Genomic DNA, 27370 nt, shown 5'->3' on the forward strand with positions numbered 1-27370 from the left:
AAGCAACCTTTGTCTTACAGGTGTGACTCTCTTGAGCCGATGTATGCAAACATAACCTATGTAAGCAATCTCTGTCTTGCAGGTGAGGCTCTCTCTGGCCAATGTATGTATCAATAACCTCTGTAAGCAACCTCTGTCTTACAAGTGCGACCATCCCCTGTATTGGTCGATGTATCTCTGAAAAGCAAATCTCAGTGGACTCACCACCATATCTCTGCTCGTTTTCAGTAAGTACACAATCATTTAAGCTTGTTCTTTCTTTCGTTTATTTTATTCATGCTCTCTGCTCTCCTGTAGCGGAGATTCTTTTTACTTAATATATCCTTCACTTTCTGTGCTCTTCTTCTCTTTCTCATCTTTCTCTTTTATTTTTCTTACTTCTTTTCTTTCTCTCTTCTTTTCTTCAATCTTTTAATTCCTTATCATAACCCAACTTCACAATCTTCCTTCGCCTTTCCCAAAGTGTCTTATGAAAAAGAATTATAAAATACTTTAATTAAGTCTGCGTTCTCTAAAATTTTTAAGATCATTCTATTTGCTCTTTCTTGACTTATAATAATATTAATAATATCTTTACTATATAATATTCTTAATAAAATAATAATAACAATAAAATAAGATATTTAAATGGTAAATAAAGAGTACTTATATTTATTCTTAAAAATTTAGTTTAAAAAAACTTTTATTCTTAAACTCTTGCTATCTATGTTTTAAACTTCAAACTCTTAAATATTTTATTTTTAACTCAACATCTTTACAAAATTATGTTTGAAACCTCACTTATCTCAATATTTATAAAAATAACTCTAAATTTTTATAAAATATCTAATTTTATCCCTGAACTTTATTTATTACCTAAACCCGAAAATCTTATATAATTATAATATTAAACTCAATCTTTTCATAAAAACACAAGTATATTTTTTCAAAAATAATTCTTTTAGGCTAATTCTTCTCTTCACCAAGAACCGAAATCTTTCTTATTTTCTTTTTAAAATATACATTTAAATCTTAATCTGTTTTTGAGTTTTACGGTTACCAATTTTTCATAGATTTTAATTTAACTCCTCGACCATTAAATCTCACCCACTTTATTCAAAAACTAACACAATGATAGCCCCAAATCACCCTCATTATCAGTTATCACAGTTTAAGTAGCACAAACATGACCAAATCACAAGCTTAATCACATATAACAATATATCAACAAAATTCAATATAAAGTCAATCAAACTCCATCAATAATCAATCACAACAACCATTCACTTATCCAATACAAATTTCATCGGTGAGAATTTACCGAAACTCTACTTCTGTATGAAATCAAAATACTCGAAGATCCGGAAAAGCCTTCTGATCGAGCTGTCGAAGAAGAGAATGTCCGGAATCGTTTGTGCCTCCTAGAACTCCAGTTGACCGAACTCAAGGGATAGGAGAGTTACGTCACCGTCGACTTCTACCGATCAAAAATAATGCCAACACATAGAAAAAGAGGATACGAACACTTTTACCGGATTAGATTTTTTTTTATTAGAGTTATGGATCACAAAAAATCAAAACCAAAATTTTGGTAGGATTATGGTTCTCTCTCTCGGTCACTCTTCTCTCTTCCTCGGCACTTTGCTTTCTTTTTTCTTCAAAGAATGAAAGCCATGCGTGTATGATGATGATTAATAAGAAAGCCATGCATGTATGATGATGATTAATCAAGGATTATTGGTGATTAAATGAGAAATAACATGTGTTATATATATATATATATATATACATATATATATATATATGTATATATATATATATATATATATATATTCATGCATAAAAGCCACGTTTCAAATTTTCTTTCTTTATCCTTTCAATGGCTTTGGCCAATTTTCTTTTCCATTTATTCCTTAATGGCTTTGGGCCAATGGATAGAAAAACTTAAATAATAATAATATAATTATAATAATATAAGATTAAATGTATATAAGTTAGTAATATAAATGACATTAGTAATTTAAAGATAAAAGATATTTGATAAAGTATTAGCAAAACTAAGCTTACTAAAGAGTATCGATATTTACTCATATCGACGAATTTAGAACTTGATAATAATAATATTAATTAAACTTTTATTTTTTTAAAATTAAAAATATCAATTACTTAAATTAAAATATACATATCATTTTTATTATTTATAAATTACTAGATTTAAAATTTTAATTAGGTAAAATATTTCATCATAAAATATATATACGAATATAAATTTGAAAAAATTCAAATAGTTATAAAATTAATTTAATTACTTATAATAAAGTAATTTTTAAAAATAAGAAATCCAATTTATAAAAATAAATTTTAACTTACTTATATTTATATTTTAAAATATGTGAGTCGTTACATCCTACCCACCTTACAAAGATTTTCGCCCTCGAAAATTAATATAATAAAATAAGTTCGAACTCTAAAAAAAAAAACTAGATTCATGAGAAAAATATCAGCAACATTAAGGATGAACACTCGAAAAGATTCGAGTAAACAGATAGGATCAGATAGAAAAAGAATCAAAACAAAATCCTCTTTAAAGAAGATTTAAAAATAAGAACTTCCGAAAAAAAGTACTAGAAATGGTTTATCGTATCAAAATAAGTTCGAAATTTTTATCTAGGGATTATCTCATTTATGTATAGGAACACAAAGTCAAAGGTTGTAATCTGAGCAGGAAGCGCATAAGTTACAGAACGCAAAGCAAAAGGGTCAATCGTATAATTAGCTTGTTACGAATCGTAACTCTCAAGGTTTCAAATCGCTTAAGAATTAAGGATTATCCGTTGCATAAGAACAAATTTAAGGTCGGATCAGAACGTACAAAATTTATGAAGAAGTGTATAAATAATGATAAAGATGGATAATCAAATATGATTTCAAAAAGAATTGAAACAAGGAACGAAAGAGGTAAAAAATAAATGAATAAACAATACACCTATCACGTGGCACGGTAAGAGTACATGTTTCGATGCAAACTATTCAAAAAAGAACATCTAACATTTTCAAAGACTTAAAAATCATTGTTATGCGAAATCAAGTTCAAAGCCAAATCAAAGAACACATGGTTAATAAGAGGAATATGAGCAATATCAAGAATAAATGTTTCAAATGTTATCAAGTGAATAATTAGGATTACGATCAAGCAGAGATTTGCAAGAGCGATAAAGAATGGTTGAAATATAGTCAAATCATATTCCAAAAGGAAAATTTGAAACAAAAAGCTTTAATGCAAATGATAAAAGAGGAAAATGGAGCACTGAATTACGTGGCACGAACAAAGATCATACTTCGAAATGGAGTAAATCCTCAAAAGTAACCTATAACGTCCCCAAACTTCATGATTCACATTACCTATTACTTCTATTTCGTCTATGATAATCCATTAGTGTTTCCATCTACATGAATCATTAGTATCAAGTTGGTCAGACTTAATACCATGAGAAATGCAACAGTCAACTAACAACATTAATCAATAGACAGTCATGCATCTGAAATTCAAACTTTTATCATTAAGACAAGTCCTAATGCATGACAGACAGTCAGAGTATACAGTGAAGTATAGTTAGTCCATTTTCAAGGCTCTAACAGGAATGAACTGCTCTGATACCATAATGTAACACCCTAACCTTTAGTACCTCATGATCACACTAAAATCAAGGAGTTACTAACCTAATTTTTTTTATTATCTATGTAATATTGAGCCTTTACGCGTAAATCTATCGATGATTTTACTAAAACTTATAACCTTTTGACAAGAACAAACAACACATATTCACATAATTAATATTAATAATACATCGTAGTATTACATACAAAAGCAATTATAGAACCTACCCCTCTAAATAAAACTCTAACTAACGAGGCGAAGGAAAAACAAATTCTAACAACTCAACTCGTAAACATATTCCTCTGTGCTCTCACCACTTCACAATAAGCCTTCGCACCTGTAGCTGAAAGGGGATAGAAATAAGGGATAAGAACTGGGGAGTTCTTAATAGGATTGGGGTGTATAGTTATATCCATTTTATATATACTTGGTCAGCAACAACGGTCAACAAAGTATGAGCCAATTCAGAAATTATAGAACACAGAATCCAATCACAAGCACACACAATCATATAAAACACACTCAAATAAATATGCGCAAACAAGTATGATGCATGTCTATCCCTAGTACAGGTAATGAGCTCATCTGTCGGTTTCGGAGACCCGCTCCCGACGTAACTCAGCAACCTTTGTTTGCGTTTGGTTTCTAATGTCATAACCTCTCTAAGCAACCTCTGTCTTACAGGTATGACTCTCTTGAGCCGATGTATGCAAACATAACCTCTGTAAGTAACTTCTGTCTTACAGGTGAGACTCTTTCTGGCCAATGTATGTATCGATAACCTCTGTCTTACAGGTGCGACCATCCTCTGGATTGGCCGATGTATCTCTGGAAAGCAAATCTCGGTGGACTCACCATCATATCTCTGCTCGTTTTCAGTAGATACACAATTATTTCAGCTTGTTCTTTCTTTCGTTTTTTTATTCCTGCTCTTTGCTCTCCTGTGGCAGAGATTCTTTTTACTTAATATATCCTTCTCTTTCTGTGCTTTTTTTGTTCTTTTCTTTCTCATCTTTCTCTTTTATTTTTCTTACTTCTTTTCTTTCTCTCTTCTTTTTTTCAATCTTTTAATTCCTTATCATAACCAAACTTCACAATCTTCCCTCGCTTTTCCCCAAATGTCTTATGGAAAAGAATTATAAAGTACGTTAATTAAGTTTGCATTCTCTAAAACTTTTAAGATCACTCTATTTACTTTTCCTTGACTTATAATAATATTAATAATATCTTTACTATATAATATTCTTAATAAAATAATAAGAACAATAAAATAAGATATTTAAATGATAAATAAATAGTATTTATATCTATTCTTAAAAACTTAGTTTCATAAAACTTTTATTCTTAAACTCTTGCTATCTATGTTTTAAACCTCAAACTCTTAAATATTTTATTTTTAACTCAACATCTTTACAAAATTATGTTTAAAACCTCACTTATCTCAATATTTATAAAAATAACCCTGAATTTTTTTAAAATATCTAATTTTATCTCTGAACTTTATTTATTACCCAAAATACTCAAAAAACTTATATAATTATAATACTAAACTCAATCTTTTAATAAAAATACAAGTATATTTTCTAAAAAATAATTCTTCTTGGCTGATTCTTCTCTTCACCAAGAATCAAAACCTTTCTTATTTTCTTTTTAAAATATACATTTAAATCTTAATCCATTTTTGAGTTTTACGGTTACCGATTTTTCATAACTTTTAATTTAATTCCTCGACCGTTAAATCTCACCCACTTTATTCAAAAACTAACACAATGACAGTCCCAAATTAGCTTTGTTACCACATTTTAGGTAGCACAAATATGACCAAATCACAAGCTTAATCACATATAATAACAATATATCAACAAAATTCAATATAAAGTCAATCAAACTCCATCAATAATCAATCACAACAACCATTCACTTATCCGATACAAATTTAATCGGTGAGAATTTACCGAAATTTTACCTTTGTACGAAATCAAAATACTTGAAACTCCAAAGAAGCTTTTTGATCGAGCTGCCGAAGAAGAAAACGTCCGGAATCGTCTGTGCCTCCTAAAACTCCAGTTGATCGAACTCAAGGGGTAGGTGAACTACGTCATCATTGACTTCTACCGATTAAAAGTGATGCCAACACATAGAGAAAAAGGATATGAACACTTTTATCAAATTAAATTTTTTTATTGGAGTTACAGATCACAAGAAATCGAAGCCGGAATTTCGGTAGAGATACGGTTCTCTATCTCTTTCAGTCACTCTTCTCTCTTCCTCGGCACTTTGCTTTCTTTTTTCTTCAAAGAATGAAAGCCATGCGTGTATGATGATGATTAATCAAGGATCATTAGTGATTAAATGAGAAATGGCATGTGTCACAGTTATATATATATTCATGTATGAAAAGTCACGTTTTAAATTTGGTGAATGCTATCCAACTCCTCTAAAATAACATGTAAATTATTCTTTATTATGTGTCACATTGTAATTGGTCCTTATCTTAACCATAGTTGGGTTATTTTATAATTTATTATTCTTAAAATATTAAAGCTCCACTCCCGTTAATTGAAGCACATTCCACTCCTCTATTTTTTGTTCATCACTTCATCACCTAGATTCGGTCCTTCCAAGTACCCGTTGCGTTCGTGACAAGAAGCACCAACGTCATTGCCATCTAGTGCCCTCCCACACAACCTCTCTTTCTTTAGTGCATCATCCCTTAGTCTCGTTGAATTCCGTCGCCTATAACTTGTCCTTCCCGGTATAGCCAGCGCCTCTTTTTGCCAGGATCACTGCTTATCCACATAATTAATGGTTAATTTTGGTTATTAAATTTTTTTATTAAAAAAATATATCTTTATTTAACTACGTGATGGAATATATATTTATATGTAAAATATAATATAATAAAATAAATCTATTCAAAGTATTTAAAAGTATAATTAAAATCATGAACATACAAATATAATAATAAAATTTGTATTCCAAACAAATAAATATATTTTTTATCATACATATATTATTTAAAAATAAATATATTATTAAAATTAATAACAGAAATTTAAAATGATAAAATTCAACTTTTTTATCGTATTTTTTATAGTATTTTTATTTTTTATTTTTTAATTTTTAATTTATTAGTACTTTATTATTTCATTAATAATTAAACAAATTATTTTTATGAAAAATTATTTTTTGTATTATATTAAAGAAGGGACCAATATAGAAGTTTAAAAAATAAATTGTATAAATATTTAAGAGATAAATATGAAATACATGTCTAAAATAAATAAAACAGACAAAATGGGAGTACTCTTGAGAAATGGAGAATTATTTTTGTCTGTTTTATTTATTTTAGGCATGTATTTCATATTTATCTCTTAAATATCTATCTATATAATTTACTTTTGTATTTAAAAATTTTAATATTATCTATTTTTTATTTAAAAATCATTTTATATTATTTTTTAAACTGTTATACTGGTCTCTTCTTTAAGATAATACAAAAAATAATTTATCATGAAGATAATTTATTTAATCATTAATTAAATAATAAAGTACGAATAAATTAAAAATTAAAATAATAAAAATACTATAAAAAATACTTGTAAGAAAGTTAGATTTTATCATTTTAAATTTGTATTATTAATTTTAACAATTTATTATTTTTTAAAATATTTATGTACAATAAAAAATATATTTTTTCTGATTTTAATTATACTTCTAAGTACTCTAAATAGAGTTATTATATTATATTTTACATATGAATATATGTTCTATCGTGTAATTAAATAAAGATTTATTTTAATAAAAAAATTTAATAACCAAACTAAACATTACTTAGGTATGTATTTCATATTTATCTCTTAAATATTTATACAATTTATTTTTTAAACTGTTATATTGGTCTCTTCTCTAATATAATATAAAAAATAATTTTTCATAAAAATAATTTGTTTAATTATTAATGAAATAATAAAGTACTAATAAATTAAAAATTAAAAAATAAAAATACTATAAAAAATACGGTAAAAAAGTTAAATTTTATCATTTTAAATTTCTGTTATTAATTTTAATAATATATTTATTTTTAAATAATATATGTATGATAAAAAATATATTTATTTGTTTGGAATACAAATTTTATTATTATATTTGTATGTTCATGATTTTAATTATACTTTTAAATACTTTGAATAGATTTATTTTATTATATTATATTTTACATATAAATATATGTTCCATCACGTAGTTAAATAAAGATATATTTTTTAATAAAAAATTTAATAACCAAATTAACCATTAATTATGTGGGTAAGCAGTGATTCATGGCAAAAAGAGACGCTGGCTATACTAGGAAGAGAGATTGTGTGGGAGGGCATGGCGATGACGTTGGCGCTTGGAAGGACCAAATCTAGGTGATGAAGTAATAAACAAAGAATGAAGAAGTGGAATGTGCTTCAATTAACGGGAGTTGAGCTTTGATATTTTAAGAATAATAAATTATAAAATAATCCAACTATGGTTAAAATAAGAACCAATTGCAATGTAACACATAATGAAAGATAACTTACATATTATTTTAGAGAGGGTTAGATAGCATTCACCTTCAAATTTTCTTTCTTTATCCCTTCAATGGCTTTGGCCAATTTTCTTTTCCATTTATTTCTTAATGGCTTTGGCCCAATGGATAGAAAAGCTTAAATAATAATAATAATAATAATAATAATAATAATAATAATAATATAAAGTTAAATGTATATGAGTTACTAATATAAATGACATTAATAATTTAAGGATAAAAGATATTTGATGAAGCATTAGTAAAGCTAAACTCATTAAAAAGTACCGATATTTATTTATATCGGCAAATTTAAAACTTGATAATAATAATATGCGTATTTTTTCAAATTTTATATATCTCGTTTATAAGTAAAATAAAATAAAATAAAATCGTGTTTTATCTCGTTTAGTATAAACGAGATATAAACAATCTTAATCTTAATTTGTTTAAAATATGTAAAAAAAAAATTAATAAAAATAAAATATTTAAATGATTTATTTTTTAAAAAAATTCTTATTCTACTCATTTAAGAACTCTCTAGAAAAACTAACAATGAATAAATTGAACAAAATTTTATATTCAAATAATACATTATGGTGTTGGAAAATATCTTTAACAAAATATAATTGCACGGTCACATAAGAGTATAAGACACATATTCTCTTCTCCACCCATCATAAAATCGGACAACATAATTGAACACAACTATTTTAGTTGGTTGTAGGTATTTTCTCAATTATTGATGCTATTTTAAGATTATATTTGTCTTATTGAATTGAAATAGTGGAGTGTTCAAATTAAAGTTACTAGTACCATTATTATTAATATTAAAATCCTATAATTGGTAAATGTTAATCTGAAAGAAATAAATGTTAGGTGACCAAATCAAATTTGTAACTAAGTCTAAATAAATATTTTTAAAAACATGTTTTTTATTTATCTTATATATTTAGGTGCTTAATTTCCACCATTTTTTTCTCTTATTTTTTTCTTTTCTTTTCTTCTTTTTCTACTTCTCTTTCATTCTTCTACATCTTCTCTTTCTTCTTATATATCTTTTTATTTATTTATTTGATTATATTTTGTGTATTTTTAAAATTCGTATGCATAAGAAGAAGAGAAAAAAAAAAGAAAATAAAAAATGCATAAAAAATCATAGAAATTCTTTGCACAAAACCAAAAAATTTATGATGATAAACATAGAAGGTATAGAGAAAAACACAAAAATTTATTGACAATAAATTTGGAAACTTTTGAAGGTATAGAGAAAAATACAAAAATTTTATAACAATTTTTATGGTAAACAGTAAACACACGATGTTTTTAAGAGAAACAAAAGACGAAAACACAAGTTAATTAAGGATAATATAAATAGAGAAATCTTATGATGATAACTACTAATTCTTTTTAAGTAAACACAATTTTTTAAAATAGAAACAAAGAAAGAACATACAAAAAATTATTGAAGAAAAAATAAAAAATTTTATAATGATAAATACAAAATCGTTTTACATATAAATGGAACTTTTGAAAGAGGAACAACAGAAAAAAATATAAAAATTTACTGACGATAAACACGAAATTTTTGTACTAATAAAGACAAAAATACAAAATAATTTGTGTCTTATTTAAATAATTTTTTTATATTTTTCAACTAAAATTTTTATATTTTGTATTACAAATACTTTTTGTGTTATTTAACTAAATTTCATGGTTTATTCTTTTATACCATTCAATTTAACTAAAATGCTGAAAATATGTTATAATTTTCACATATTTAGTAATCCGAATTTCAAATCATATATATGTGAGAAAATATCCTTTAAAACAAGAAGATTAATATAGTGAAAAAAATAAAGGTTATTATTTTTTTATTATTTATTATTATTTATAGAAGTTGAAAAAATAATAACTTCTCAAAAATATCATTATAAAACGTCTGCAATTATATAGATGATTAAAGTGTCAAATTAATAGTACGGTTTAAAAAAATTAAAACAATCACACTACCCTTACCTTGCATATAACTCTCAATTAGGGCTATATATATAAGTTCCATAGAGATTAGCCACATACACATATGAGAATCAATGATGATCATGGAGTATCTAGCACTACTTATAGTTTCTTTTGTGTCCATAAGCATTATTATCCATCACATTTTCATCAAATCCAAATTAGGCGTCAGAACACCTAAATCAACCAAATTCCCACCAGGACCTAAACCTTTACCAATCATAGGAAACATCTTAGAACTTGGTACCCAACCTCACCAAGCACTTGCTAAGCTTTCTCAAACATATGGACCAATAATGACTCTTAAGCTTGGTACCATAACCACCATAGTTATCTCATCTCCTATGTTAGCCAAACAAATTCTCCAAAAATATGACCAAATTTTTTCTTATAGAACAATTCCGGATACCGTTAAAGCACTTGATCACCATTTGTATTCAGTGGGATGGTTGCCACCTTCGACTCAATGGAGGATCCTTAGACGAGTTTGTGCTACGAAAGTGTTCTCTCCACTAAAACTTGATTCCACGGAAGTTCTTCGACAAAAGAAACTGCGAGAATTAATGGATTTTGTGAAAGATAAAAGTGAAAAAGGCGAAATTTTGAATTTCAGTGAGACTTGTTTTAAAATGGTACTTAATTTTATATCTAACGCTTTCTTTTCTATGGATTTAGCTCATTACGACTCTTCTAAGTCTCAAGAATTCAAGGATATAATTTGGGGCATTGGGGAAGAATCAGGAAGGCCTAATGTGGTGGATTTCTTCCCATTCCTTAGATTCCTTGATCCACAAGGTGCACGTGCAAGGATGACCAAGTATACTGAAAAGTTGATAGCTTTCGTTGATGGTCTTATAGAAGAAAGATTGAATTTAATGGCTCTAGAAATGGAGACTACCAACAAAAGAGGCAAAGATGTGTTAGATTCTGTTTTAGAAGTTATGTTGGAAGACAATTCTCAAGTGACTCGTCTCCATGTTGTGCATCTCTTTCTGGTGAGTATCTTGTCCAATCCATCAAATAATTCAAGATTTAGCTTTTGAAATAATTTTTTTTTGGGCTAAAAAGTTGAATACTTAAGTACATTCTTTTTGTTAGTATGTTTATATAAAGTTTAATTTTGATATTGTAAAGAATTTTACACAATTATCTAATCAACTTTATACTTCTAAATAATGTTTGAAGTAGTGGATTATTTGAAAATTAATTATTGAGTAAAGTATAGTTTTTGTTCCCAACGTTTGGGGTAAGTTCCAAAGCTGTTTCTAACGTTTCAATCGTCTTATTTAAGTCTCTAACGTTTCAAAATTGGCTCAATGTTGTCCTGCCGTTAGGGATCCATTAACAGAATTGACGGCTTAGGGACTTAAATAGAACGAAAACGTTGAGGACAAAAACGATACATAAAAATAAATTTTAATTTTATCCTTCAATAATATCAATTTTTTACTGTATATAATATTCAATCATTTTTTAATCACATCTAAGTAAATTACACTTAATCACACTACTTTTATTCTAAATAATTTTTTTATATTTTTATATTAACTTATAACTTAAGTGTAAAATTATAAAAAAAATAAATTTATTTAGAATGAAATAATGTGATTAAGTGTAATTTACTTAGATATGATTAAAAAATAATTGAATACTATGTACAGTAAAAAATTGATATTATTGAAGGATAAAACTAAAATTTATTTCTATGTATCGTTTTTGTCCCCAACGTTTTTGTCCTATTTATGTTTCTAACGTTTCAAAATCGTCTCAATTTTGTCCCACCGTCAATTCTATTAATGGATCCCTAACCGCAGGACAACATTGAGTCAATTTTAAAACGTTAGGGACTTAAATAGTACGATTGAAACGTTATGAACAACTTTAAGACTTACTCCAAACGTTAGGGACAAAACAATATTTACTCTTAATTATTTTTGTTAACATGGTAATTAACATGGTAATACAATGATTGGTTATGATGAGTAAATAATATTAGGATAAATTATTTTGATTTCTTTTAACATTAGATATAATATTACATATGACATCTTTCTTTTATAAAAATGCACACTACTAGTGATTCTTTAAGGTTCATCAAGTTATATATATAATAACCAGTACTATTGTGCATATGTTTTGTAACATTTGACACAGAACTTCTTTAGAAAAATAATATTGAAGGATAATAATTGACATGAAAAATTAAAGAATGTCTTGAGTAAAATGCTTCACATAATATTATTACACTCTAATAATTAGCAATTTGTTGCGCAAACACTAACATATTGAATACTATTTCATCTTTTGTATTTTTTTTTCAATTTTGTCAGATTTTATTTATGGCTGGAGTAGACTCAACATCAATCACCATAGAATGGGCAATGACAGAGTTATTACGTAATCCAGAAAAATTGGAAAAACTTAGAAAAGAGCTTCAATGTGTTCTTGGCAAAGGTGAACAAAATCATGAACAAATTGAAGAATCACATATCTCAAAGCTTCCTTTTCTAAGAGCAGTGGTTAAAGAAACTTTGCGCTTGCATCCACCTGCCCCATTATTAGCACCACACAAGGCACATGAAGATGTTGAGATAACTGGATTCATGATTCCTAAGAATGCACAAATTTTGGTTAATGTATGGGCCATGGGAAAAGATTCAAGTATTTGGGAACATCCAAATGAATTCATGCCTGAAAGATTCTTAGATAGTAAAATTGATATTCATGGACATGATTTTGAATTAATTCCATTTGGTGCTGGAAGAAGGATATGCCCTGGATTGCCATTGGGTTATAGAAGTGTGCACATTGCGTTGGCTACTCTTCTAAATGGCTATGATTGGAAGCTAGCAAATGGACAAAAATCAAAAGATTTGGATATGTCTGAGAAATTTGGACTTACTTTGCATAAGGCTCAACCTCTCCAAGCCATTCCCATTAAATCACAATAATGAAGATGATGCTTGTTACAAAAGAGCAATCTTACTCTTCTTAACAAAAATATTTAAAAGACAATAAAAATCAGTTTAAAATCTTCTTATTTTATGCATTTTATAATTATTGTTGAAATAAATTAATAAATTTAGATGTAATAAGTATATAACTATGTATATAAAATTATAAATCTAAATTAAATAAGATAACTTGAGATTATTGTCTTGCTAATATTATTATTCTTTTTTAATTATCTTTTTTTATTTTGTAGACTTTATGAAGCATTAAATAACAACTACACTACATCGAATAATTCAAGTTAATTATTGTTTATATATAATTATACATATGGATTAAGATGATTAAGAATATTTTGGTTGTAGATAAAATTTAAGAATATATATATATATATATATATATATATATATATATATATATATATAAAGTTATCCTTATTGGTATTTTATTGTAGAAAAATTAATGTTAAGGAACTAAATTTTTTAGGCAACATCAATTAACTTTTTTAAAATAATTTATTTATATATTTTAAATTATAATTTTTTAATAAAAAAACGTTAATTTTTAAATTCTAAATCTTAAATCTTAAAAAAAATGAGAATTTTTTAAATTAAAAAAATTAATTAATGTTAGTTAATTAAAAATTAGTTATCTATACTTTTTTTTTCTTTTGAAAAATCATGCTTCATTTAGTATTGATAATAATTATTTTTCAATGACAATAGAAATTCAAATTGAATTATTGAAATGAATATATTGAATTCTATCATAGAGAGAAATTGGTATCACATCAAAACTAGTATCCATAAGGGTCAACAATTTTACATTTGACCCATCCCCATCCATCATTTTGGCTTCCTTTATGAAGTCCTGCCTTCCAATATCAAATTGTTGTTTTAAGCCAAGAACCACTCTTTACAAATCATTTCCCATGAACATCCAAGATCCTGCACAGACTTGCCACTCTTGTCTCTTATAAGTTGTTCGAGCGGCTGATAACTCTGTCTATACATTTAGATAAGCATTCGGTGCAATATCCTTATGCATCATTCTTTCTTAGGAAACTGCTTTCGGTGCAATATCCTTATGGCTTCCAATAAACAAATCTCGAACATGAATGAACGCGTTATTAGTTGAACATAAAGCATAAATGTGATGACCCAAAATGAGTCATAACGGGCGCTTAGGAAAATAATTCTATAGCAAGCCTAACATACTAAAATATAAATCAAATAAGTAAGTTATAAATATTTTACAAGTTCTAAAATAAATAGTTATAAATTTTAAAAAAATTAAAATAATTAAGAACGGTTGTATCCTGCCTGTAACATATGAAGCATATACTTCTAGAAATTTGATAAAAAATAAATACTCATTGCAAACAGTTACTCTTGAATAGAAATTCTCACATAGTCAAATATTTATTCCTAAAAAATATTTTTTTAAAAAAAGGGGTGAGTTTTGTAAATCAGTGACTAGACAATACATCTATAATTGACATGAGACTATACAAACATTATCATCAAAGTAATTTTAATTAGAAAATAATAGTTGATAATAATAAGTGAATCAGTAAAGGAGTTTTCATACAGAAATCAAATCAAAAGTTCACACTTAGCTGGCGATAGTCCTGTGAATCTAAAACAGGCAAAACTAAAATCGAACTAAAACAATGACAAGACAGGTTAAATGGTAGCATAATAGGACATGAAAGCTGGAGAAGAATCAAGGAAAAAGATTGGACTAGGATAATGATAGGAACGGTTCAGCTCCGGTGGCAACGACGGCTTGGTTCAGGTACATCCGAATGGCGACTGGAACAGCGCAGCAACGGATGGTCCCTCCTTGGCGTTTCTGTCTCTTCGAAGCTCCAAATCTGCAACTATGACAACAACAGCGAGGCTGGCTTCGACGGCGGCGGCTATGCGTTTCTTGGCGGCAGAGGCGTGGCGGCCATGGCAACAGCAGCAGCGGAGCTCCAACGGCCGCAGAACCTCCTTGGGACCCCTTCTCTCTCCACGCGCGTTCTATTTCTCTCTCGGCGACAGATCTGGCGGCGCAAAACGTAGGCATGGGTAGAACGACGACGTCTTCCAAACCTTTATGGACGGCGACGATGAAGACCTCGACGGTGACGTGAGCTCCACGGGATGATGACGCCTCCTTCTCGTCGTGCGGCTCTTTCTCTCCCTCGGTTCTGGCTTTACTCGCAACGACACGACGGCGGTGACAGTGGCAGTGACGCCCACCGATGCCACCTTCCTTCCTTCCTCTTCTGTAAGTGCGGCTAGGGTTTTGGTGAGTGTGTGTGAGGGAGTGTGTTGTGTCAAAATTAGGGTTAGGATTTTAGTTTGAAAAAAAAAAAAGAAAAAGGTATTTTAGGAATTTTACAATGTAATCATTGTAAAAATTTAAATTATTATCATAGTATACCACTAAATACCTGAGATACTGACAGATTTTTCCAACTTTATCATTGTAAAAAAATTAAATTATTATCATAGTATTAAGGTAGTTTTGGAAGTAGGCGTGATTGTTGCATGTTTCCAACGGACATATTCCTTTTGAATCATCACTCTTACCGAAACACTAATGTTGTTTGTGTTTTCTTCTTTATGTATTACAAATAGATGGGAAAATCATCACAGTAACAAGAAGTGAATTTATAATTATAATTCATTTTCAGATAAAATTTAGTAGGCATGAAACAATAAGAGTGCTGCATACACATAGCATGTGTATCCTTTAAAAAAGATTGTCTAATTACTTCATTTATTGATCAAGCTACGACATCTTGAGATTCTTTGGACAACCAGTCTGAGTTACTTACCAAAAGGGATTGCATGTTTAACCTCGCTCAGAACCTTAAGCCGTTTCTTTGGGAATTCTCTTGTTGGAAGCAAAGCATGCAACATTGGAGACTTAGAAAAGCTGAACAATATCCAAGGGAATATTACCATAGATGGGTTGGGAGCTGAAACTGATGCTTCTGATGCTGAAAGAGCAGGTCTAGAGAATAAGAAACGTTTGCGTGGCTTAGAGCTCTGGTTTACTGCTCCGGGAGCCGGTACCAACGATGAAAGGGTACTTGGAGCTTTGAAAGCACCTCCTGAATTGGAAGATCTCGGGATATTTTACTACAGAGGAAATTTGTTCCCCACTTGGATGATAGCACTTCAGATGCTTACACATCTAACGCTTGCTGATTGTGACAAATGCAGTGTTCTTCCCAGGCTTGGAGAACTTTCATCCCTTGGATCACTTAAAATAATCAATATGCCCGGTATAAAGAAGGTGGTGGATTCTGAATTTCTGAGAATAGGATCAACTGTTGCATTTCCAATGCTTAGAACACTTTCCTTCCAGAAGCTGGATAATTGGGAAGAGTGGGTTGGACTAGGTGATGATGGCGTCCAAGCAAATTTTATGCCTTTTCTTTCATCTCTGTCAATCGTAAACTGCAGAAAGCTAGAGGCAATTCCTGGCTACATAAAGCTGAAGAAAAATGAGAAGTCTGAGTTTCACATTAACATTAAAAAATGTCCTTCTCTCGAGCAAACACAGTATGAGTAATGAAATAGAAGAACATTTTCCACTACACAAAGGAATCATGTGAAGGTAAGCCTTTCCCCACACTGTCCTTTGGTAAATGTTGCTAGAGTTGTTCATATTCCAAAATTCTTCATCTGTGTTATAGTATCTACCAGTTTAGAAATGTGGTACATTTATAACTCAAAATAGTAGTATCACGTACTCAATGTTTTGGGATACATCACCATATTCTTAAAAATGATCGACGAATAAAGTATGAAGAGAGTATTATATTTTAAATTTCTGAATTCTGCATAGCATGCAATAATCATCGGTTCGTATTTCAATTTCACCTGCAATATAAAGTTGTCAATGTCAGCAGCTAATAAAGTACACACATCAACCAAATATTTTGATGAGTTCAAAGTTAGTCGTGTTAATGAATTTTTTGGATGGTTTTAGTCCATATCTTCTTTGCAATTTCTTTTATTTCTATCTCTTGATCTTGTTAAATTGCACTATCTCCTACGTAAAAGGTATTAGAACCTAGGACCTTCTGAATAGTTAACAGGGTGCTGCACCTTGTATTTCCAATTTATGCCATTTAAGCTTAGGATTTTGCCTTCCCCATCTTTTATATATATTGAAGTATTCAAGTTAAATGGAAATGAGTGGTTTTTAGTAGCACAATTTGTTAAGTTTATTGGGAATGGGATGCTCAGCATCTATTTTGGAGGGGTAAAACTAATTTTGCTAATCTTAATTTGTTTGATTATTGGTCCCCAAAATCAGTTCTTACTTATATAATTTATTTTTAAGAAAAGTGAAAATTTGTTACTTTCCATCAAAATTTATTTATTCTCTGGTAGTTTAAGAATTCATCTTTCTTATTATTGATTCATTTTGCTTCATGTCCCAGAGGTCTAGTTAAGCGTGGAATGCAGCAGAGGGAGAAGTGTTTATGCAAGTGCGTGAAATGCAAGTGCTTATTCATGTTTTCTGCTTTTTCTAATAAAAGGCCTTAAGATGTGGAAGATTATTAAATATCTACCATCTCAAAGGTCCAGTTTCCAAATAAAATTGTTGCCTTGTATGCTACTTTATTCGATTTGGCAAACATTTTATGTAATATCACTATTAAACTATGGGGAGTGTCTCCGTGTGTGTGCGCTTGCATGACTATTTGGTTTGAATTTTTATTTTGCTTTTGATGGAATTGTTTGAAGTTGATAATTGGGTTGAATCTAGTTAACTAAGAAAAAGAGTTTTTATATTTTGTTTTTGTAGAAGTTAATTATGCAGGAGATTTTTCGATTTTGTCTCTAAAACCAGATAAAAGCAAAGAAGGAAAGAAGAGAATGAGATCAGTATATATTTTGGTTCGGTTTCTAAATGCAATGAAATTTACATTCAATTTCCACCACAATCATAGTGGAATTTCCACTATAATCAATCATATTACAAATACCAATACTAATGAATTACAACCTAATTCATCTAATATCTTCCACTAAATTTTCTACTCCAAAGCCTAGTTACCCAAGTGTTATCCTAACTTGGAAGGAGAATCTAATCAGATTCAGAAACACCAAGTGCTATCCCAACTTGGTAAGGAAAATCTGTAGATTCAATCTACCACTAAGTGCTATCCCAACTTGGCAAGGGAAACTAAACCTTAGTCAACAACTCAAAAACACTCCGTGGTTTTTTCATGCATCTCTCGTGCCTTTTTTCTCTTAGCTTTTTCAACTCACATATTTAGCCTTTTCTCATTTACAGAAGATGACACTAGATAGCCATAACACTAAAAGTATAAATAAAACACAAATTGAAGAAAAAGAATTCAGCTCAAGCATGTTGAGATGATGCTCTTGTATCACTCTCTTTTTCTTACTTTTAAATGTTGAAGTGAGGCCTCTTTTATAGAATCAGCTTGCTCTTCCAATTTGTTCTTTATTACCTCTTCCAATTTCTTGTACCATCAACCCATTGAAGTTGTCTCTATTGGCATGCAATCTTTTTTCCATTTTGCTCCACTAACGCTACTTGTTGGAGGGTCTGATCCACTAACCTCTGTTGTCCTTGGAGCTACTGTCTTCCTCTATTGGCCAGCTTAACACTAATAGTTTATGTATATGAGAACACTAATGGATTATCATAGATGATATATACGAGTTATTAGTAACGCAAACCGTGGGTTTTTCGAATGTTAGAAGTTGCTCCTCAAGGATTCTCGGTTATGTGTCTTGAACTCTGCTGGTGTCATATGACTTGTTCTTTCATAGTTTACCTTGAAACTCTTGTTTGAGATTTCTTTTGTGAAAAGTAGTTTGATCATTTTTTGGCCCTATTCTTTTGTTCATATGCAATCTCGTTTGATATTAACTGCATATGTCTGCTTAAGTTCTTTGGATGTGTGCCTTGTGTTGTTTAAACTTCTCTTCTTGACTCATGTATTCTTTGATGTAATCTTGAATTTGTTTGATGCATCAAAGTGATCGTTGAAATCTTTGTGAACCTTGTTCTTATTGCTTGTTCTTTTTCTAAGGTCTTGTATTCAGGGAACTCGAAATTTGTTTTAGCGTCACGTGTGAACTTTAGATATAGCAAGCGATACGTTAGTTCTCTAGGACATGTGTTGTGGACGCAGAAGGTGAAGCTTGTAAGTTTACGATGTCACAGAAAGTTGTGGAAGTTTGATTCATGCAAAAAAGGTTCTGTTGAAGTTTGGAAGATTGGAACTCTGAAGTTTGTATGAGATCAGTGTGCGGACGTTAAGTACGTCGTTTTAACCCCAACCTGTTTTGTAATTTTTCGGCGCCTTACTTTACAATCGCATGTTTAAACCATGTTATCTTTTGCATCAAGCCTAACTTGTAGCTTCTGTTTAGAATCACATTTCTTTTTCCTCATATTTATGCCATATAAATATCCTAATGTTAGAAACTATATATATATATATATATATATATATATATATATATATATATATATATATTATTTTTTAGGATTATTCTAATATGACTATATTATGGTGACTATCATGACTATAGTGTTTTAAAAAGTGTGGCTAAAATTAAAATAATATTTTTAATTACTTAAAAAAAAGTATTACTAAAATATTAAAAAAATATGACTTTAATTTTAATAATACTTACATAATTAACATAACCATCCTTCTATAATCATACTAAATCACTAAAATTCACCATTTTTTTAGACTTCATTTCATTTTGTCCTTTTCACGGTGGTCAACGGTCTTTTTTTAAACTTCATTTTATTTCGTGATTTCGCGAAGGTCATTTTTATATGTATATTTTGGAAGTGGTCTTTCTTTTTTAAGATTTTATCTCATTTTGTCTCGTGCAATTTGTCCAAAAAGATGACATATATTTTATTTTTTGGCGCATTTTCCGCTCTCTCTTCAATTTCTTGTACTACACAATTGATTCGATTTGTCTGTTGGGTTTTTTTTTTTTTGTTAACTAAGATAGGATTGCATTCATTGGGAAAATGAGTACAAAAAAGTCCTTACAGGACACGCACAAAGAATAGAAAGGGTCATCCAAAAATCAGATAATAAAACAAACATTAAAAGAGAAAAGAAAACTTTAGTGCTACTACATTAGCTTGGTTTTGAAACGATATTCTTCTTTTGAGTTCCACTCCTTCTTTCCATACTTCTTGGGGTGCCATTTTTCTTTCTTCAAAATTCCATTTGTTTCTTGCTACCCATCTTTTTCATAGCAGGGTTGCTACTAAACTACTCCTCATCCGAGTATTAGATCTTCTGTTCGGCCCCCCTTATAACCTCGATCCACCATGTGTAAAAAGCCTCAGCATCTTCCTCCCCAATTCCTCCATGCATGTCAGCAAGCTGCCAAATAACATTCAAGTATGGGCAAGAGACAAAGCAGTTCATAATTGACTTTGGAGCTTGGTTGCAGCGAGGACATATTTCAGAGATTGTGGCTATTCTTCTGTACAGTTTCAATCGGACAGGGAACCCTCCATGAACCTTCACCTTTTCTGGCATCTCCAAGTCCCATACAGAATTTTATAGAGCTTTGTTCTTAAATCTATCAGCAATAAATTCAATTGGAGGATGGTATAACTAGAAAGCAATTCCATAACCTGAATTGACTGAGGAAGCTCCCTTTCTTTCCTTGCTCCATATCAATTTATCACCGTCTTCATATATCTTGACTCTATAAATTGACTGTGCAATTTTTGTTGGGAAACAATTATTAATTAATTGGGAGTTCCATTCCCTGAGTCTGTCATCAATTGAGAAACCCAAATGAGGTTTGTCTGAATTTGAATGTGTGGTTTGGCTATTAAGTGCCCTTCGTTGTTAACCCAATTTGCTTCCCAAATGTTTATTGAACTCTGTCTCCCTACTTTTCAAATTGCTCCTTGTTCAATGATTTTTCTCCTTTCCAGTAGACTTCTCCACGCCTATGAAGGATTATTTCCAACACCAGCTTTCAAGAAATCACAGTGTCTGAAATACTTGCTTTTAAAGACTCTTGTAACCAGTGAATAAGGTTTTGTAAGAAATCACCACCCTTGCTTTCCCAACATCGCAAGATTGAAAGCTTTGAGATCTTTAAAACTCATACCTCCTTGACATTTTGGTCTACACAATGTATCCCAACTGATCCACTGTAATTTTCATTCATCATGTTTTTGACCCCACCAAAACTGCGTTAATTGTCTTTGAATGTCTCTATGAGTTTTTCAGGCAGTTTAAAACATCCAAAGGTGTAGACTGGGATGGCAGCACCAACAGCCTTCATCAGCACCTCCCAACCGCTTATTGATAGTAACGATCTCTTCCATTGTTGTAGTTTTTTTTGCCACTTTCTCTTTTACATAACTAAATGTGGATGTTTTGGATCTTTGTATAGTTGTAGGCAAACCCAGATACTTGTCTTGTGCTCCCACATTTAGAACTTGTATCAAATTCGCCAGTCTTATCCTCTCTTGTTGCGGTGTGTTACGGCTAAAGAAAACTACCGAATTGGCCAGGTTAATTTCTTAACCACTTAATCCTCCATATAAATGCAAAATATTTAGTACGTTTTGACAAGAAGTAGAATTTTCCTTTGTGAATATGATTGAATCATTAGCAAAAAGTAAGTGGCTTATAATATGGCAATTACTGTTGATTTTTAAACCAACCAACTCATGATTTTGTTCTCCTTTGTAGAGCAGATGGCTTAGCCCCTTTGCGCAAAGTACAAAAAGATAATGAGAAAGAGGATCCCCTTGGCGAAGATCTTTTGTAGGTTTAAACAAACCTTTAGGTTGTCCATCCACACTAACAAAATAGGAAACAGTCATCAACACTCTTTAAGTCAATTAATCCACCGGTTATAAAAACCCAGTTGTTCCATCACCTTTCACAAAAAACTCCATTCCACTTTGTCATAAGCTTTACTCATGTCTAATTTAAGTGCCATATTCCAATCCCCATTTCTTTTATTCTTCAAAAAATGCATATATTCATGGGCAATTAGTACATTATCTGTAATAAGTCTGCCTTTAATGAAGGCACTTTGATTGTCACTAATCACTTTATTCATAAGAAATTGCATACGATTCACCAATATCTTCGAAATAATTTTGTAAAAGACCGAACTTAGGCTAATTGGTCGTACCTGGGTCATTGTCGTAGCATTTGGGATTTTTGGAATTAGACATATATGAGTATGATTAAAGGATTTGAGCATTCTTCCACCTGAGAAAAAAACTTTGCACTGCTCAAACTGTCTCTTCTCTAACAACACACCAGAAAAATTGAAAAAATTTTGCTGTAAATTCGTCTTCCTCTGGAGCTGAAAATGGATTTAATGAGAATACTGCTTTTTTTATTTCAATTTCAATTACTGGTCTTGTAAGCAACCAGTTATTCTGCCCTGTTACTTTTCTTCTCATAGTGGAAATAGCTGTTGTAGGATCATGTACACCTTGCGAATTGAAAAGAAACTCAAAATAATGTTGAGCTATCTGTCTAATACCTTCTGGGTATGAATGCATTTCTCCATCTTCACCCTCCAGCTGCTGAATTCTATTATATCGGTTTCTGATATGTGCTTTTGAGTGAAAAAAATTTTGTATTTTGATCTCCATAATTGAGCCATTAAACCCTTGCCTTTTCCCGCCAGAACCTTTCTTCTTTTAAGTATGCTTCTGCCAATTCCTCTTCTAAAACCAGAATCTGATGCTTGTCCGCCTGATTGCCTTTACCTTTCTCTTCATCAATTCACTGTTTTAGATCATTAATTTGTTGCAGCGAGTTGCTGCCCTTGCTCCATTGCCACTTAACCAAGTGATGACGACATCTCTTGAGTTTGGTGAATAACTGAAACATTGGAGACCCTTGCACCGCGTCTTTCCATCCTTCTCTAACTATCCGTCCAACTTCTTCTTCATCACACCATCTCTCCTGAAATCTAAATCGTCTTTTGATCTTCCTCTGCTCCTCCTCTGTGATCAACAAAATAGGCCTATGATCTGAACCTTGATCATTTAGGTGTACCACGGCAGATCTAGGGTAGGCCTCGCACCAATTTGATGTAGTCAAACACCAATCAAGCCGCTCTCGGACAAGGTTGCCTCCATATGGCCTATTACTCCACGTGAATCTACACCCTTCAAACCCCAAATCCACCATACCACCCATGTTGAGAAAATTATTGAAACCTTCAATCGATGAGGTTGATTTTGATCTGCCCCCTTCCCTTTCATGATATGCCGTTATAGCATTAAAGTCTCTCATTATCACATAATCACCTTCCAACAGTGCTACTAGATTTAACAGTTCCTCATATTGCTGATTTCGTTGATTTTCCTCATTATGAAGGTGAACTCCCACTATATGCCACTTCAAATTTCTTATTGAATCCTCCCACCTCCAATGAATGAAGTATTCTCCATTATTCATCACTGTAATATCAGCGATACTTTTCCAAGCCAATGCCAAACCTCCTGCTATCCCTTGTTATTCCACAGAATATACCTTTTCAAAGCCAAACTTCTTACAATGCATAGTTACCATTGAGGAATTGTTTTTAATTTCACACAAAAATAAAACCTCAGGGGAATGAGATCTTTGGATCTCTTGTATGTTTTGAACTGTTAGGGGGTTTCCAAAACCCCGACAGTTCCACATCACTGTCTTCATTGTCCGTGGAGTGCCATTTTTGGGTTGGCACCCACCCCCGTATTCAGCATTCCTTCTTCATCATTGCACAGCTTCTTCATTGTTACTCCTTTTCCTTCCTCGTCTTGCTTTATTTTTTCTCCACTCAATCTGCTGCTACCTCCCTCTCCCATTTTCCTCGCCATATGTTTAATTTTAACAGTTTTGCGTTTCTGGTTTTCACACTGGATGGTTTGCCAATGTGAAAACCATGTTTGATAGCCTTTTCTATCTCTGGCCATTTATCCACTTGTTGTCCCTCTTTCTCCTCATAAAGCACGACTTCTTTACTGGTTATATCCTTTTGAACACTAACTCTAACACCTTAAACCCGCCTATCCCCATCCTCCGAGTTGCCTTTATCTTCTTCATTTTTCATCGCCCCTATTCGACCAGTTGATATACAATCATCTAACTCCTTTTCTCGACTTCTCTCTTGCACAGACAGATTAGCAAATTCTTTGAGCAAACTCACTGGAGTTGGTTTGTGTGATTTCTCCCTCAGGCTTGTTTCAACTTTAGGCATATTGGGGTTACAGTTTTCCTTTTGCTCCAAGATTTTCCATCAGATCTACTCTGCCTTTAGCCAATTTCCCCACCTTTCCTTCATAACATTTCTTGTCACCGAGTCCTCCAAAAAACGTCCACAGTAGTTACAGAAGCATCCAATCTTTTTATATTTGATAGAGAGTTCAATGATCTTTTCGTTAGGACCAGCAATTCTCAATGATCTCTATAGAGGCTTTGTGACATCCAATCTAATCTTCACTTTCAAAATACGATTCTCTTTGCTTTTCATCGAGAAAAAGTTCACGTCAATCACTTCCCCCATATTACCTCCTATTTTCCTCCCAAGCTCCTTAGTTTTATAGTGTTCAGGAATCCCCCATAATTGCATCCATATCGGAACCAGATACAATTCATTATGTTCAGCATCAAAATCTTCAGACCACCTTTGTAGATTGATTAAGTAGTTTTTAAACAACTCAGTTTCTTTCTCAAAAAAGAATTGGAAATACATTTCTTCCCAAATCTAACACCTTAAAGCCATAAGGTTGAGACCAAATTGATCTCAATGCTCCTTCCATTGTACCTTGGCTGAACGATCTGTCAGCAAGGATTCTGCCAACTAGACATTTTGCACAGGTATGCAAACTCTCTGCCACCACCGTTTCATCAAAGAAAATAATTCTCTCCTCATCTTCTCTCCTAACCTCCTCTTCCCTCACATTCCTTTCTTCGCCTGGAGTATCTATTACTCCTTAATGGAGTACAATGCGACTTGAATTTTATTAGCCAATGTGAGATTAACCGTGATAAGAGAATTTTGCCAAGCAAAAACTCTAGCAGAACGTTTTTGAAAAAACCCTAATAAAACGTTTTTCTTTTTTTTTAAAAAAAAACCCAAAAGGGCACATAACTATGTTGAGAACCTTTCACCGATCAAGTATTTACATATAGTGATTTGTCTGTTAGTTTGCTGTTTCATACTTGCAGCCTTCATACTTCTATTGTTTTTATTGGTCAATGTTCCGTTCGTACTGCAATCAAGATTTTAAATTCGAAGTTCGTTGTTAATATAGAATGTACACATGTTCTTATCTTCTCAGAAACGACCTTCATATTCATAAGTCAACGATATATTATAAATCTTTTTCACAACAGCTGTGTCATGGTCATGAAGCTTTATTGTTTACTAGGGGATCAATGCATACATCAGTTTTTATTTTCCGCACAGTACATGCTGTTTTGATTGACCTAGCATTTCTTTTTGAACTCCGAAATGAGGAATCTTGACAATATGTACAATAGATTTTGAATTTGGTCCAATACAAGGAAAAAAAATCCAAACAGTTATTTTAAAAAATTAACCATTTCAACTCTAATTTGCCAAAAGAATTTACCCAAACACCCTCTTTCTCCAACCGTATGCTACCCCATCCTCATCAATCATACCACCACTCCGGCATTAGAAGCTCCCGGCCATCAAACAACCATCCACGTAATTATTAAAATAATCATCCGACTACCTAGTGAAATGACCATCCAATATTTGTTAATCATATATATTTAAACTGAATCAAACAAAATAACCATCCAATTAAGAATTAAAATAATCATCTACATATTTAGTGAATTGAACATCCAGCATCTAAATTCGTCATATATATACCTTGAACACGTAAGGGGAGAGAAATCCAAGCAAGAAAGCCAAGTTGACCGCGCAAGACAGGGCATTTTTAAAGTGGGCTACGTTTGCATGTACAAAAACTGGAGCATCATGGACTAAACTAATTGATTGCACAATTGTTGTTGTGCTATCCTATGTTGATCTTGGACCTATACCTATGTAGGGTGGTCGTTGAAGGCGACGGCGACCATGGCAGTCTTGGGCTGTGCGACATACGCAACACGCGTGAAGGGGTGTTTTCGTCAGACGTTCTCGGACGGTTGGGCAGCGTTGGATTGGGTTCTGGGTAGCGGATGGTGGTGATCTTCGCGGCGTCAAGAGAGAGTGAAAAAGACTCCAGAGAGGAAGGAGCACGTTCTTCTCACGTGTAAAATGGAGGAGTGTGTAACTTCCGCATAACCAAATCCTTATGTTTTTAAAATTTAAAATTTAAAATTATTAAGAATTAATTAAATTAATTATTAACTAATTATAATTTTAATTTTATCCCTATTATACATATTGTACACTAAATTTATTGTCACCCAGTACTTTCTCTTTCTTTTTTAATATACTGGTTTTTAAATTATATTCAAAGAAAACAGTGTGGTGCATTTTGTTGATAATAATAATAACAAATATAGAATTTATTAAGCTAATTCACGTTTTGCTATCTTTATAAATAATTTTGATTTAATTTTTAAATTGATCTTAAAATTAAACGTGAGTATTTATTTATTAAAGTTTTAATTTATTTAATTTAGCATCTTAATTTAGTATTCATAATTCACGTTAACTCTGATTCCATCGCAAAATCATTAATGGTATATTAAGATTGATCATGGCTGCCAAACTGAATTTTGCAAAACTCCAAGAACATAATAAAAAATCTAAGACCATAAAATAAAAAACTGAAATATAGTATCCTGAATATCTTCAAAAAAATAATATACACAAAACTTACCACTATTATTCTACTAAGCGGAGTCATTTAAACTCTACCCACCATTTTAAATAAGGAGAATTTTTTGTTGCTTATAAAATTTTGTCTAATTTATTTAAAAATAAAAATAAAATAAAGGGAAATTCACCTTTTTAACTTTGAATTTTAAAAGTAAATATTAAGCATCATAAAAGAGATTTTTTAAACATAAAAAAATTCACAATCCGAGAACTATACATAATGACAAACCAATAATCACTATTCATCAAGAAAAGGAAACACATGTATATACAACTATTTTAAAAATAAACTATCGAATCGCCCACCTATGTAATATGTATTAAAATATAAAATAA

At 30.9% G+C, this 27370-nt stretch overlaps 2 protein-coding genes across 3 annotated transcripts; both read left to right on the forward strand.

Moving 5' to 3' along the window:
• Positions 1-10161: 10161 nt before the first annotated feature.
• On the forward strand, positions 10162-13251 carry LOC112753068 (cytochrome P450 76T24). 2 transcript variants are annotated; one of them, XM_029293029.2, is made up of 3 exons: positions 10193-10796; positions 10887-11206; positions 12542-13251. In XM_029293029.2, exons 1-3 carry the CDS (start codon positions 10286-10288, stop codon positions 13160-13162), a joined length of 1452 nt encoding a protein of 483 aa, XP_029148862.1. In that variant the 5' UTR covers positions 10193-10285; the 3' UTR covers positions 13163-13251. The 2 variants fall into 2 exon arrangements, with proteins under 2 accessions (XP_025657373.1, XP_029148862.1); XM_025801588.3 differs by having other exon boundaries at positions 10162-11206.
• A 1663-nt stretch (positions 13252-14914) lies between these two features.
• Positions 14915-17876, forward strand: LOC140177401 (putative disease resistance RPP13-like protein 1). The gene is made up of 3 exons (XM_072210495.1): positions 14915-15187; positions 15948-16781; positions 17614-17876. Exons 1-2 carry the CDS (start codon positions 14915-14917, stop codon positions 16734-16736), a joined length of 1062 nt encoding a protein of 353 aa, XP_072066596.1. The 3' UTR covers positions 16737-16781; positions 17614-17876.
• The last annotated feature ends 9494 nt before the right edge of the window (positions 17877-27370 follow it).

The sequence above is a fragment of the Arachis hypogaea genome, chromosome 2, assembly GCF_003086295.3.
Source record: "Arachis hypogaea cultivar Tifrunner chromosome 2, arahy.Tifrunner.gnm2.J5K5, whole genome shotgun sequence".
In the NCBI taxonomy this organism is placed as follows: Eukaryota; Viridiplantae; Streptophyta; class Magnoliopsida; order Fabales; family Fabaceae; genus Arachis; species Arachis hypogaea.